This window comes from Myotis myotis, unplaced genomic scaffold (assembly GCF_014108235.1).
Source record: "Myotis myotis isolate mMyoMyo1 unplaced genomic scaffold, mMyoMyo1.p scaffold_m19_p_29, whole genome shotgun sequence".
NCBI classification, from domain to species: Eukaryota; Metazoa; Chordata; class Mammalia; order Chiroptera; family Vespertilionidae; genus Myotis; species Myotis myotis.
This window is the reverse complement of record NW_023416334.1, coordinates 2,356,270-2,371,903: the sequence shown is the minus strand read 5'-3', so window position 1 is coordinate 2,371,903 and position 15,634 is coordinate 2,356,270. Positions and strand designations below refer to the sequence as shown.

At 41.0% G+C, this 15,634-nt stretch overlaps 1 protein-coding gene across 5 annotated transcripts in view; it reads left to right on the top strand.

The window, feature by feature from the left end:
• Positions 1–15,634, top strand: part of LOC118649389 (A-kinase anchor protein 10, mitochondrial) — a 226,142-nt gene that overhangs the window by 189,597 nt on the left and 20,911 nt on the right. For 4 of the 5 annotated variants that reach the window (XR_004965634.1, XR_004965633.1, XM_036296394.1 and 1 more), the window contains 3 exons: positions 4,875–5,012; positions 12,936–13,081; positions 14,855–14,935. Coding sequence is in view for 2 of the 5 variants with exons in the window: in XM_036296394.1 (XP_036152287.1) it covers positions 4,875–5,012; positions 12,936–13,081; positions 14,855–14,935 (365 nt within the window). In the remaining 3 variants the exon portion in view is untranslated. Of the gene's footprint in view, positions 1–4,874; positions 5,013–12,935; positions 13,082–14,854; positions 14,936–15,634 lie in introns of those variants that run through there. The other variant, XR_004965635.1, reaches the window with a different exon arrangement.

Genomic DNA, 15,634 nt, shown 5'->3' with positions numbered 1-15,634 from the left:
CATGGAAAAACAGTTTTTCCTGCTGCTGAGCTTTTTTCTTTTATTTTTCAAGTTCTGACTAACTTTTTGGCAAACTTTCAAGATCTAATGTACCTTCTTAAAATTTTAACTCCTTAAGCATGCAAATCAAAAGTCTATAATAAAGTTTCTTACTTTTTTAAAGCCGAATCCTGCCCCGTTAGCCTGGTTAAGAAAACGTTCCCACCCTACTTACAGATTCCAGACTTCTGAAGTTGATCCTGGGCATTGCGTGCAGTGAAATATCTCCCCACCTTTACAGTGAATTCTTTGTTCCCCACCTTGCCGGTGAAACTTCGTTTTTTCCGCTCTAGCGAAACCTTCACTTCCAGATTTCCCGTTGGGTGCCAGATGTTGTAAATGTTTCCCTCCACGTCCCACGTGGTTCAGGGTTCAGGATCTGGAAGAGGAGCCGAACACAAATGAAAGAGAAAAGACAAGAGATAATTTGGAAATAATGGGGGCTAGGCAGGTAAGTCCAACTCAAGAGGAAAGACTTCCACTGGTGCTCAGGCCTCACCAAGCTTTTATTTGGTTTGGGATCCACCCATAGTATAGCCCTTAGGCAGGGATGTTCCAGTGACACATAGACTATTCTTATCAATAAGGATTTACATGATTAAAGGTGGGGAGGTTGCTTCAGCTACCATTATCTGGATTAACAGAGGTGGTGCACAGCTCTGACCTTTGCTAGGGCTTCAAAGGTCACCAGCCTTCCGGATTCTCTGTCTACACCTCTCTGCTAGTGAAGACAATAGGTGGTTTCCCACAGAAGAGAAAGATAGAAACATAAATGATGAGAGAGAATCATTGATCAGCTGCCTCCTGCATGCCCCCCACTAGGGATTGAGCCTGCAACCCAGGCATGTGCCCTTGACTGGAATCGAACCCGGGACCCTTCTATCTGCCTGCCAATGCTCTATACACTGAGCAAAACCGGCCAGGGCTGTCATTATTTCTTCAAATAGGTTTCTATATCTTGCTCGCTCTCTTCTTCTGGCACCCCCATAATGCTAATGTTGGTATGCTTGAAATTGTCCCAGAGGCTCCTTACACTATCTTCATATTTTTATATTCTTTTTTCTTTTTGCTCTTCTGATTGGGTGTTTTTTGCTTCCTCATATTCCAAATCATTGATTTGATTCCAGGAATCCTCTACTCTACTGTTGAATCCCTGTAAATTATTCTTTCAGTTAGTGTATGCTTAATTTCTGACTGGTCCTTTTTCATGTCTTTGACATTCTCACTGAGATCCTTGAAAGTCTCACTAAGTCCCTTGACGCTCTCATGAAGATCCTTGGGTAGCCTGCTCAAAGCTCCTGTTCAGTAACTGGGACATTTACAGAACACCTGCCGTGGCTGTTCATCTCCTGATGTTCTGGGCAGGGGAGGCACCAGAGGTATAAGAGCAGCTAGCTGGTTGCTTGTGATTCTCCGAGAGGAGTGCCTTGAGTTACAAGGTTGCTAAGTTTACTTCTTAGGGCATTTTTATCCGTGGGTTTTTTTTGTGTGTGTGTTTTTTATTAAATCTTTATTGTTCAGATTATTACATTTGTTCCTCTTTTTTCCCCCCCATAACTCTCCTTCTCCCAGTTCCCGCCCCACCCTCCGCCCTTACTCCCCACCCACTGTCCTCATCCATAGGTGCACGATTTTTGTCCAGTCTCTTCCCGAATCTCCCACATCCCTTTCCCTCCCAAGAATAGTCAGTCCATTCCCTTTCTATGTCCCTGATTCTATTATAATCACCAGTTCATTCTGTTCATCAGATTATTTATTCACTTGATTCTTAGATTCACTTGTTGATAGATGCATATTTGTTGTTCATAATTTGTATCTTTACCTTTTTCTTCCTCTTGCTCTTCTTAAAGGATACCTTTCAGCATTTCATATAATCCTGGTTTGGTGGTGATGAACTCCTTTAGCTTTTCCTTATCTGTGAAGCTCTTTATCTGACCTTCAATTCTGAATGATAGCTTTGTTGGATAAAGTAATCTTGGTTGTAGGTTCTTGATATTCATCACTTTGAATATTTCTTGCCACTCCCTTCTGGCCTGCAAAGTTTCTCAGAATTTGACTTCAGCACTGCACCTCCTCTGAGTGTCCGTATGCGTTTCTCTTTCCTCCTAGTTGTAGGACTTCCACTCAGCCAGCGTTCCTGTGGTTCTGGGTGATGTCCGTTCCGTTTTTTAGTTTCACTTTTGAAGTAGTTGTTCAAGGCAGCAAACTCTGGCGTTAACCTATGCCGCCATCTTAATTCTCTCTATCTGTGTTTTTAATTTCCCTTTGGTGATTAGCAGGAAGATATTAGAACCTGACAATGTATAGGTTAAAAAATATCCAATGAAAAGATGCCTGTATCACTCATCATCAGAGAAATGCAAATTAAAAGCACAGTGAGGTGTCAACTCATACCTGTCAGAATGGCTGTCATCAAGTCAACAAATAACAAATGTTGGCAAGGATGCGGAAAAATGGAACCCTGTTAGTGAGAACACAGACTGGTGCAGTCACTGTGGAAATAGTATGGAGTTATCTCAGAAAATTAAAAATGGAACTTCTTGATCCAGCAGTTCCACTTCTGAAAATATATCAGACGAGACCTGAAACACTGATTTGAAAGAATATATGCACCCCTATACTTTTTGCAGCACTGTTTACAGTTGCCAAGATTTGAAAGCAACCTAAGTGCCGATCAATAGATGATTGGATTAAGAAACTGTGGTGCATGTATGAAATGGAATACTACTTGGATATAAAAAAAAAAAGGGGGGGGAATAAGGAAATATTACCTTCTGTGACAGCATGGGTGGACCTGGAGAGTATTACGCTCAGTGAAATAAATCAGTCAGGGAAAGACAAAATACCATGTGATTTCACTTACATGTGGAATCTAATGAACACAATAAACAAAATAGAAACAGACTCATAGATACAGAAATCTGTAGATGGCAGCTGTCAGAGGGAAGGGAGTTGGATGACTGGGTGAAAATAGCAAAGGGATTAAGCAAGAAAAAAAACCCCACACCTCATAGATGGAGACAACAGTTATGGTGATTACCAGAGGGAGAAGGGGTGTAGGGAGGAGTAGGAGAGGGGGAATAAATGATGATGGACAGAGACTTGACTTGAGGTGGTAAGCACAATACAATATACAGATAATGTATTAATAGAATTGTCCACCTAAAACTAATTTATGAACCACTTTAACCTCAACAAACAATCTTTTAAAAAAACAAAAAACCTAGATGTACTTGCTTCACCAACTCTTTGAGTACTGGTACTTACTAAATTGGGACCGTAGAAAGATGGTATTTGTTCATTCACATTACATTCTCATACTTTACGACTAAGTCATTGTATTTAAAAGATACTTAATAGAATTAGGTAAGTGAAAAATAGGGAGAGCTTATAGAAACACACTGGATGGTGTATCAATAAGGAATTCCACTTGATTGTAAACAACAGGGTCCTGACTGTAGTGTAGTTGAACACTAAAGGTTTTGTTTTCTTGCATGATTAGAAGTCAAGGTAAATAGTTGTTGCCTTCGTTTCTGTGGCTCAAGGACCTTTTCTGCAGTTCTTCTGGCCTTTCCTTCATGGTTCCAGGTTAGCTGCTGAAACTTCAGTAAGCCTACCCACATTCCAGGTAGGAGGAAGAATAGATAAAAGACTTCCGCCAAGAAAGACATATTGACTACTCATGGCTGCAAAGAAGTCTGGGATATGTCATAATGTCAGATGGCAGCTGTCAGAGGGAAGGGAGTTGGATGACTGGGTGAAAATAGCAAAGGGATTAAGCAAGAAAAAAACCCCCACACCTCATAGATGGAGACAACAGTTATGGTGATTACCAGAGGGAGAAGGGGTGTAGGGAGGGGTAGGAGAGGGGGAATAAATGATGATGGACAGAGACTTGACTTGAGTTGGGCACAAGAGACTTGACTTGAGGTGACTTAACTGGGCACATCATACCTTCCATAATATTTGAGTTCTGATAGTAAGAAATAGTAGGTAAATGGATATTGGGAAAGCAACTAACATCTCTTCTACTGATGAAATTTTCTTTTGATTTAGATAGGAAATACTCCTAATGGTTTAAAAAGTTCTAACATGAAGCTAGACGATAGTCTTTGTTTTGCTTAGATAACTATACAATCTCTTACATCTGTAATGTTATAATTGGGGAAAAGTGGGAGATTTTTGTGTATTTTTTAGAATTATAGAAGGGCAAAGAATGAAGTAAGTCATCTATCTTAAGGCCCTATATTATGTTGTAAATTGAATTGAAAGTCATCTAAGGGCATACTATTTCTGAATTTATGAAAATCAATGAAAGAGGCTATTAAGAAATCAAATCCTAACATTTAAAATGGACTTCAGATCAGTTCTATGCTTTGAGAATTGCACAGTTTATTTTTAGTCTTCATAAAAGTCAAGAGTTCCTTGGGAATGCTTACTGCATTCATAACTTTTGTAAACATTCCAGTCATCTTTGATCTTGAACTTCCTGTTCATTTACCAACATATTTTCCTAGAATTATATTTTTCTCTCATATAGTAATGAATAGCAGAATGTGAGCAGATGAAACTAAGTTTTGCCAACTTAATTTTCTTATTGTAGAGGAATGTTTTTCCAGTTCTTGTTATAAATCTTAGTCTTAAATATGCATATGAATGCCAGGAGAGTTCTTTTAATGACAAATGAAATTTTTTTGCTTTATATATTTTTATAAGATCATCATTTCTTATTTACATGCAGAACTGATCATTTTGCTTCTTCTAGAATTTTTCTCTAAATATTACCAATGGGTCTTACTTGGATTTCTTTCTTTTTTAATAACTTATGGTTACAGACAGTGTCCGCCTACTGTGTCACCTCACAGTGAAACAGCACCAATTCCAGTTCCTACTCAGATAAGGAATTATCAGCGCATGGAGCAGAATCTTACATCTACTGCCAGCTCTGGCACAAATCTACATGGTTCTCCAAGGTAAGCTAGTATTCTTAATCTTTTTTTGTTAGTTTTCACCCAAGGATATTTTTCCATTGATCTTTTAGAGAGAGTGGAAGAGAGAAGGAAAGACAGAGAAACAGCGATGTGAGAGAAACACACCAATTGGTTGCCTCTTGCACGCACCTGGGCTGGGAAGGAGCCTGCCAACCAAGGTACATGCCCTTAACTGGAATTGAACCTGGGACCCTTTTGTCCACAGGCTTTTCTTTTAAACATGATGGGGATTCCAGACAAGACAGCAGCATAGGTAAATGCGGTACTCATAACCTCATCAAAATTACTACTAAACTGCAGAACAACTGTACTTTAGAATCACCTGAAATCAAGCTGTACAGAAGTCCTATAACTAAGGATATAAAGAAGAAACCAGCCCTGACCAGTTTGGCTCAGTGGATAGAGCATCAGCCTGGGGACTGAAGGGTCCCGGGTTCGATTCCAGTCAAGGGCATATACCTTGGTTGCGGGCGTATCCCCAGTGGGGGGTGTGCAGGAGGCAGCTGATCAATGTTTCTCTCTCATCAATGTTTCTGGCTCTCTATCCCTCTCCCTTCCTCTCTATAGAAAATCAATAAAATATATTTAAAAAAAAGAAGAAACCACATCGAGGCTAGTAGGAGGGGCAGAGACATGGAATGTCTGGTCCCATAACATGTGTGGCAGGTAAAAATCAGGAGGGATATCTTGGCTGTGCAGGTCCCCTTGAAGAACGAGGGGTCCCAGCCCCCACACCAGACCTCATAGCCAAGGGTTCCAATGCCAGGAAGAAGAGTGCCCATAACTTCAGGCTATAAAAACTAAGGGGATTGTGGCTGAATGAGACAGAGGCAGCTGGAGTTCTAGGCAGTTCATCTTAAGGAGCCTGTGCACAGACTGACTCGGATGCACTTGCTCTAAGCTCCAGCTCTGGGGAAGAAGCTTGAAGGCAGCAGAGACATATGGGGAGGAACTGAGTTGACTGGCATCAGAGTGAGAGCTGGAGGGGCAGCTCCCAGACAAAAGTGATGGCAAAGGCCATTGTTCCTTTTCTGAGCCCTTCCCACACAGAGCTGCCCACAAGTGGATGCATATCTAAGTCTCCATCAACCTGGCTCACTATTTGCCCCACCCTGGTGACTCCCCGAGACTTGCCTTACCTAACTAGTGGGCACACCCAAGCCATTTTCAGTGGCTTTTCTATACAAATGGTATCTCTTGCCTCATGCTTTGGACTTTCCTAAAATCTCTCAAACAAGCAGCATCTGGACTCTGCATACCCCATACCTCTCACTAAGTGGCCCCAGGCCCAGCACTAATGGCAGCTGGTCTTGATGTGCAGCTTGGCCTCTCCTGGGCACTTCCAAGCCTAGCACAAGTGGCATCCATCTGCAGATTGCTTTGTAGCTTGTGCCATACTGTCCCAGGCTAACCTTGTACCTCCCAGGAGGCCCCAGATCCAGTGCACTCAATGGACAGTTTCAGACCATGCCAGATTATGACCCTACCGCCTCCACAAGCAACACACCGAAGAGGCAGACTTGACAAGCACCCAAGACCCACTGAAGCAAGTCCTGTTCTGTAGGGTTGGCCCCTGTACAGCATCTCCTTCACTGTAGTCACAGCCAGTCCTCGCAGCTGATCAGCCTGAGGGTCAATTCCTTCCAGTGACGCCAACAGCAATCAAGGCTCAACAACAACAGGACAGTGCACACAGCCCACACAGAGGTATACCTGCAGTGCCCAGCTTGGGTGACTGGGGAGGCTGTACACGGGGCCCTGCAGGACACCTACTACACAAGGCCACTCTACCAAGTCCAGCAGACATAACAACTCTACTTAATACATGGGAACAAACTAGGGAAGCCGCCAAAATGCAGAGACAAAGAAACAAGTACCAAATGAAAGAACAGGAGGAATCTCCAGAAAAAAAAATAATGAAATGGAGGCAAGCAGACTACCAGATACAGTGTTCAAAGCAATGGTTATAAGGATGCTCAAGGAACTTTGTGAGAACTTCACAGCATAAAAAAAGACATGGAAACCATAAAAAAGCACCAATTAGAAATGACAGATACACTAACTGAAATGAAGAATAAATTACAGGAATCAGTAGTAGATTCAAATCAGCAATTTGGAATATAGGGAAGCAAAAAATACACAATTAGAACAGCAAAAAGAATTTTAAAAAAGGATAGTGTAAGGAGCCTTTGGGGCAACTTCAAGCATAAAAACATTGACATCATTGTGTGCCAGAAGGAGAAGAGTAAAAACAAGAAATTGAAAACCTGTTTGAAAAAATGACGGAAAACTTCCCTAACCTGGTGAAGGAAATAAACATACAAGTCCTGGAAGCACAGAGTCCCAAACAAGGCGAACCAAAGGAGGCCCACACCAAGACACATCCTAATTAAAGTGGCAGAGGTTAAAGACAGAGAATCTTAACACATGGTATGCGGGAAACGTGTTTACATGTTTTACGTATTTATACAATCTACCAGTGTAGTAGAGCGCGGGACACGTATTAATACGTTTTTTATAGACTAGCGGTAGAATGCGGGTAACGTATAAATACGTAAACTAAAGTTATCGTAATTTTACTGAACGTTGCCATTTGCGCAAAAAATTAGCAAAAATGGCCCGCGCCACCTGTTAGCGCGCGATAAAAACTACCCACAAACAATGTGTTAAAAGAAGCCAGAGAAAAGCAGTTATCTTCAAGGGAGCTCCCATAAGACTCGCAGCTGATTTCTCCACAGAAACCTTGCAGGACAGAAGGGATTGGCAAGAAATACTCAAAGTGATGAAAAGCTAGGACCTACAACCAAGATTACTTTATCTAGCAAAGCTATCATTTAGAATCAAAGGACAGATAAAGAGCTTCCCAGATAAGAAGAAGCTAAGGTTCATCAGCATCAAACCAGGATTACAAGAAATGTTGGGGTCTCTCAGGGCACATACCTGGGTTGCAGGCTTGATCCCCAGTAGGGGGCATGCAGGAGGCAGCTGATCAGTGATTCTCTCTCATCATTGATGTTTCTAGCTCCTTCTCTCTCTCCCTTCCTCTCTGAAATCAATTTTTTTAAAAAAAGAAAAGGATTAAAAAAATACAGATAATAAGCAGCCTTAAAAAATTTTAAAATCTTACCATTTGTGACAGCGTGGATGAACTCGGAGGGTATTACGCTAAGTGAAATAAATCAGTTGAAGAAAGACAAATACCATATGAGTTCATTCATATGTGGAATCTAAAGAACAATATAAACAAACAAAACAGAAACAGACTCATAGATATAGAGAACAGACTGATGGTTGGTAGAAGGAAGGGAGTTGGGGGTGTGGGTGAAAATGGTAAAGGGATTGAGAAGTACAGATTGGTAATTACAATATAGTCATCTGGGTGTAAAGTACAGCATAGGAAATATAGCCAATAATCTTATATAATAAAAGGCTAGCATGCAAATTGTCCCCTCTACAGGGAGTTTGACCAGGGGGCGTGGCTGGCCAGCCAACTTCCTGCGTCACCTCCCGCTGGCTGGCCCGGCCCTATTGGCCCCGATTGGGGCGGGCCAGCTGGACCCCACCCATGCACAAATTTGTGTACCGGGCCTCTAGTAGTTTAATAACTATGTATGGTGTCACTTGAGTACTGCAAATGTCAGGAGGAACACTTTGTAAAGTAGATGATTGTCTAACCATTATGCTATACCCCCATACTAATACAAAATAATATTGAATGTTAAACTGTAATTGAAAAAAAAAACTTTAATTAAAAAAAGAGTTTTGTTTTTATTGAAAGATCTGTTACTTTCCATAGCCAACTTTGCCCCTTATGTATGTGTATAGAGTGGGTCAAAAGCTGTTCGTATGGGCAATGATTAATAAAAATAATACAAGAATAAGCTCTATTTTCATGTACTCACAACTGTAAACTTACTTTTCCCCACCCTGTAAAATGGAGGTGTACAAAATGGTACAAAAAATTGACTAAAAATTTTTTTTGTAATGGATCTATTTAGATAATATTTAAACTTGGCAGGTTGATATGGTATGTATATATTTGTCCACAAATATAATTATTTTTAAGAATTGAGGAAAAGTGTGTTAAAAAATGGAATCCCACCAGTAGTAGCAGATTATTTACATATTATTTATTTTTTCTACATTCTGAAACCCCACTGAGGTAGCAAAGGAATGACAGTGGTATAAGTCCACAAAGAAAAGGAAAGTAGGAATAAATATTCAGTGGGTGGGAGATTTCAATAAATTTCTGGGAAGCAAAGAGAATGGAAGATGAATGCCTGCTGCCAGTGAAAACCGCTGTGCCGCATAGTGCCCTCAGAAACAGATCTCAGAGAGCTCCGTGGAGAGGTGACAGTGAGGCAGATGGCGAAAAGTAGGAAAACTGAATTTGAAAGAAATAGCAAGAATGCAAAGAAAATAAACTTATTTTAAAAATTAGTACCTTTAGAGAAAGGTTAGAAACTGCATCCATAAATAAGAACGAAATAGTATTGAAAAAATCAAAATTAAAAACCCCTCTTCTTGGACATTACAAATTATAGTAATTAAAATAAATGCTGGGAGACAACGTTGAGGAAGTATGTGGAATAGGTGAGTCAGATAAAGCTGGAAAATATAAATGAAAAGTACTCTTCAGAAGGAAAGAGAAAGAAAGAAAGAAAGAAAGAAAGAAAGAAAGAAAGAAAGAAAGAAAGAAAGAAAGAAAGAAAGAAAGAAAGAAAGAAAGAAAGAAAGAAAGAAAGAAAGAAAGGAGGGAGGGAGGGAGGGAGGGAGGGAGGGAGGAAGGAAGGAAAGAAAGAAGGAAAGAAGGAAAGAAGGAAAGAAAAAGAAAATGATGAGGAAGAAAATTTCTGGGAAATCAAAAAAATTTTTTCAGCATTGGTGGATACAAGATTTTAGGTTAAAAGGGCCCACCAAATACATAGCTCAATGAATGGAAAATGATCCTCACCATTGAGAAAACTTTTACAAAGGGCATTTTGCAGTACGTATAAAAATTATTAATGCATATATCTTTAAAGCAGCACTTCAACTTCTGGTAATTTATTGTATAGATAATCAGTCCTTGCCTGTGTATGAAATTGTATACAAAGTTCTTGTTATAATAGCAGAGGATGAGAAATAAGCCAAATGCCCACCAGTAAGGGACTGATTTATTATAGATTATCTCTGACAATGGAGCATCTTCCAAAAAAGAGTAAGGCAGCTCTCTATGTCCTGAGGTAGAAGATTGTTTAGTTTATAAAGTGAAAAGAGTGATGAAGAGTGTTACTAGCAGTGGTTCTCAGGTGTGGTTTGTGGCTCCCTTTTTGTAGGGTCCATGAGGAAAAACTATTTTCATAATAATATTAGGATATTGTTTGCTTTTTCACTGCATTGGTACATATACTGATAGTGCAAAACCAATGATGGAAAAATTGCTGGTGCCTTAAAACGCCTCAAGCTAGTGGCCCCCATCTATACTGTTAGTCTTTGTGTTCTTTACTATCACACACTTGCAGTACCAAAGAATGTCTTTAATAAAGCAGTAAAAATTATTATTTTTCTTTGAAAATCTTAGCCTTGAGTGGAATGTAGGCATAAAGTACTTTTGCTGCACATTGGAGTAGTTGTCTTAAGGAAAAGCACTCGTATGATTGTTTTAGTTGCAAGCTGAACTAGCCACTTTTTCATGAACACCATTCTTAAAGAACAAAACTATGATTATGGATATTTGGCAGCCATTTTGTAAAAAATGAACTAAGTCTGTAACTTTATAGAAAACAAATGAGATAAGATTTGAGCTCCTGAACAAAAATTAGAATTTTGGAAAACTTGTATTCATCATTGTGATCTTGACAGCTCCTGTTACATCTTGACAGCCATTTCTAAGATTGATGGTGGTCTTTTGATGTGAATGTGACTTTTTAATATTGTATAATGTGTCAACATTTGGAATATCTGCATAACTCAGTCAACCAATATTTTTAAAAAAATATATTTTTATTGATTTCAGGGAGGAAGGGAAGGGGAGAAGAGAGAGAGACATCAATGATGAGAGAGAATCATTGATTGGTTGCCTCCTGCACGACTCTGCTGGGGATTGAGCCCGGAATCCAGGCATGTGCCCTAACTGGGAATTGAACCGTGACCTTCTGTTTCAGAGGTTCGATCTTCAACCACTGAGCGACACCAGCCAGGCTCAACCAATATTTTCCAAGTGATCAAATGTAACAGAATACATAGTCTCACTGACGTGGTTTCTAATTCCATGCTGTGAATAGTCTTTCAGAAATGATGACTTGCTGAGTTTTTATGTAGCATCAAAGAGAAGTATCTGAAAAGGCTACCAAAATATTTCTCCCCTTTCCAGTTACATATCTGTGTAAGTCTGGGTTTCCTTCATATACTACACCCAATGTTATATAGATTGAATGTAGAAATAGTTATGAGAATCCACTTGTCATCTATTCAATCAGATACTAAGATTCGCAAAAATGTAAAATAATGTCACACTTCTCGCTAACTTATTTTGTTTTGGAAGACATAATTATTTTTCATAATTATGTTACCTGTGATAAGTTATTTTTAATGAATTGATAATTGCAAAAATTTCTGTTTAACTTCTACTACAGTAAGTATCAGCTTGTATGTTGCATGAACAAAATCTCTCTGGGATTGTCAGTGATTTTAAGAGTATAATGGAGTACTAACACCCCCAAATTTGAAAATGGTTGGTACAGCCCAGCTAATTAGTGGTTAAGCATCAACCCATGAACCAGGAGGTCACTGGTTTGGTTTGGTTTGGTTTGGCACAAGCCCGGGTTGTGGGCTCAGTCCCCAGCAGGAGGCATGCAGGAGGTGATCGATTGATGTTGATGCTTCTCTATACATCAGTATTTCTATCTCTCCCTCTCCCTTCCTCTCACTCTAAAATCAATAAAAACATTTAAAAAATCCACTAGATACCAGTTTGAGCATTAAAGAAAAGAACTATTGACTGCTAGTTCATTTTAAAAATGAGAGAGAAAATGGCTGGTATATATAACATTATCTTTTCTAAAGATGAAAGTATGATTATACAGTGGGCTTTTGAACAACACAGAGGTTAGGGCACCAATTCCCTGTGCGATTGAAAATTCGACTCCCCCAAAACTTAACTACTAATAGCCTACTGTTGACCAGAAGCCTTACCATATAAATAGTCGATTAATATATGTTGATTAACATAAATAGTTGATTAACATTGTGTATGTTATATATAATATGCTGTATTCTTATAATAAAGTAAGCTAGAGAGAAGAAAATATTAAAATCATAAGAGAAAATACATTTACAGTATTTATTGAAAAAAATGTATATAGGTCAGGGGTGGGCAAACTTTTTGATTCGAGGGCCACAATGGGTTCTTAAACTGGACCGGAGGGCCGGAACAAAAGCATGGATGGAGTGTTTGTGTGAACTAATATAAATTCAAAGTAAACATCATTACATAAAAGGGTACGGTCTTTTTTTTTTTTTTTTTTTTTTTTTAGTTTTATTCATTTCAAAAGGGCCGGATTGGGCCCGTGGGCCGTAGTTTGCCCACGGCTGATATAGGTGGACCCACGCAGTTCAAACCTGTGTTGTCCAGGGGCCGGCAGTGTGTGCAGTGCCGGGTGTGCCTGCAGTGAATTAGGAGCTCTGGAGGGATCAGACGCTAAAATGTGAGCCTTGTGCATAAGGTGGAGGGAGTGCTGGGAATTAGGGGGAGAGGGCGACTTCACTGTATAATGTTATGCACTTTATACCTGTGCCATGTGACTGTGTTACATATTTTTAAAAAATCTACTCCATGGCATATTTCTAGGAAGTTTTAGGAAAAAAGACAATAAAGAGAGTCCTAGAACCTGTCAGAGGGAGTCATTTTCTTTATCTTCCCAGGTCTGCAGTGGTGCGAAGGTCCAACACCAGCCCTATGGGCTTCCTCCGAGTGGGAGCCGGCTCCCCAGCGCCCGCAGACACAGCACAGACAGTCGGACGAAGACTCTCCACTGGGTCTTCCAGGCCTTATTCACCTTCCCCTTTGGGTACGAGTTTAAAGCAGTTGTCTTCAACCTTTTTACTGCCAAATCTGACCTGGCACTCTGTATGGGACCGTTGGCTCACGTTGGCAAAGAGTCTCAGCTGGCTGGGACCATATCCCACCCCCCTGGGTACACCCTGCCCCTTGTCCCAATCGAGAACCTCTGGGTAAATCTGTTAGGACGTCCATTGGAAATATAATACAAATGGATCTTTTGCATAAAAAGTATCTCCTTTGGGTTTGGGCTCTAAACACAAAGTCAGAAAATCTAGGTTAAAGTACATAAAACCCCTACCCTACATACCACTCAGATTTCTGAGGATTAAAAGACAGTCGTGTACATAACAGTACTGCCTGTGACCAGGGAGGGGTGTGGCGGTAGCCTCGTTACAGTCTGCCACCTCCTGGGAACTGTACAGCAGAGGAACAGCTAAAACAGCAGAAACACAGCAGCAGCAACAAAACCCAACCAAACACAAAAACAAGCCTTAAAGCATACGTTTAGTGAAAGCAAGACAAAGAGAGACCAGAGCAACTGGGATTGCAGAATTTGTGTAAAACAGCATCCGTGTGGTGGGGCAGAAAAGGTGGTACAGAGAGGGCCCAGTGGGGGCAGATCTCAAAATGGAAAAAACAAAAAAAACAGCGCAAAACTTTTTATACACACACGCACACACATTTCTAAAGGGAGAGGGCCGCCACCCGCAGCCAGGACTGCCGGAGCAGGATTCAGAGGGAATGGGAAGGTTGGGAGGAGGCAGAGCAAGGACAGTGCCCAGAAGCCCTGATTTCAAAACCATAGTGATAATGTTTAAAAAAGAAACCCACCAAAAAACGTTTGTCACCACCTCACCTGTTGCAATGGTTTTGAAGCTGTTTTTAGCTGATATTTTTTTTCAAACAAAATCTTGGCTCTGCCTCATCCTTCAGCAGCTCCTCAGGCACTCCAAGGTTTCCAGAGAAATGTTCCAAAACTTACCCTTGAACTCAGGAACAGGCTCTTCCTCGGGGTCTGCTAACCCTTTGCCTGCCGACCTAATCCCTTGGCGGTGCCTCTTCCTCTTTGTAGACATAGGTCTCTTGCTACTTAAATCGCCTGAAGTCTTCACCAGCTCTCCTTTTTATTGATTTGGGTCCTGAGAGGTACATGCAAAGAAGGTAGCTGCAGAGATGTGCAAGAGAGATTGGGGGACACCTGTGCTGGATAAAGGGGAGGAAGCAGGAGTTCACAGGGAGCCCCCCCAAGACTGCCATGCAGATGCGACCATCTGAGGGAAAGGAAGGAAGGAGGAGTCCTGGCTACAGTGAGGGCTCAGAGAGGTTAGCCCAGCTGAAAGAGTGTCCCCATGCACTGAGTTGTCCAAGTTTCCTGACCTGCTTGAACAGGCCTGAATGAATGCCTCGAACATATGCAGTCATGTCTGGGAGCCCTGGGGAGCAGGAATAGGGTGGATTCAGAGGGACAGTCACTGGGCTGTCATTCAGCTCCACAAGCCCCCAACTCTGGACAAACTGTACTTCCCTGTTTTAAGGACATACTTGTTGCAGACACTGATTGTACATGGCTTTCTTTCCTATTGATCTTGTTTTAAGAGTATAGGTACTTTTGATCCTAGTATGCCCAGTACCCAGCACATTGGTTGTTTAGCTGAGTTAAATGTTTGCTGAGTAAATTTTGTAAACTACAATGTACTGTGCAGTCTGCATGTATTGCCTGTCTCCATTCTTAGCTGGTTTTGAAGCATTTGTGTGCCCTGCCCCTGTTCCCTCTTTGCAGTTGGTGCCATTCCAGAGCCATGGAGTCAGTGCTGCTGTGGGCGCCCGCAAGGCCAGGAGTCCGGGAGGAGGAACTCTTCAGGTAGGAGATGGAGTTGGCATATTAATAACTGTAATCCTGTTATGAACTAGAGGTCCGGTGCACGAATTAGTGCACAGGTGGGGTCCGGCCGTAGGGTGTGGGAGGGTGGAGGGGTCACGGGTAGTCGGCGGGCTGGCCCCGCCCCCAATTGGGGCAATCGGAGGCAGGGCTGTGGGCGGTTGGCAGGCCCAGCTCCCTGGTCGAACTCCCAGTCGAGGGGACAATTTGCATATTAGCCTTTTATTATATAGGATGGATTTGAGTTATGTTTTTCTAGTCTTATCAAAAAAACAGAATTGGTGCCCAGTTGGTGTGGCCATCTGTTTTTGGGTATATGATTCTTTCATGAAAATAAGTCTTAGGAATTAAGTAACTTAGCTAAATTTTGGTCATTGTCACACAGATAATGAAAACCTAGGTAATGAAATTTTGTTGCTTTGATTAATACTATTCTTTTTTTTAATCCTTATTGTTGACAGTATTACGTAGATGCAGATGTAGCTGACCCCTTCTAGCTCATCCCCGTCCCCAAGTAATACTATTCTTTTTTTTTTTTATTGTTTTTTTTTTTTAAAATATATTTTTTATTGATTAAGATATTACATACGTGTCCTTGTCCCCCCGTTACCCTCTACCCCCCCCCCGTTCATGCCCTCACCCCCCCGTTGTCCATGTCCATTGATTAGGCCTATATGCTTG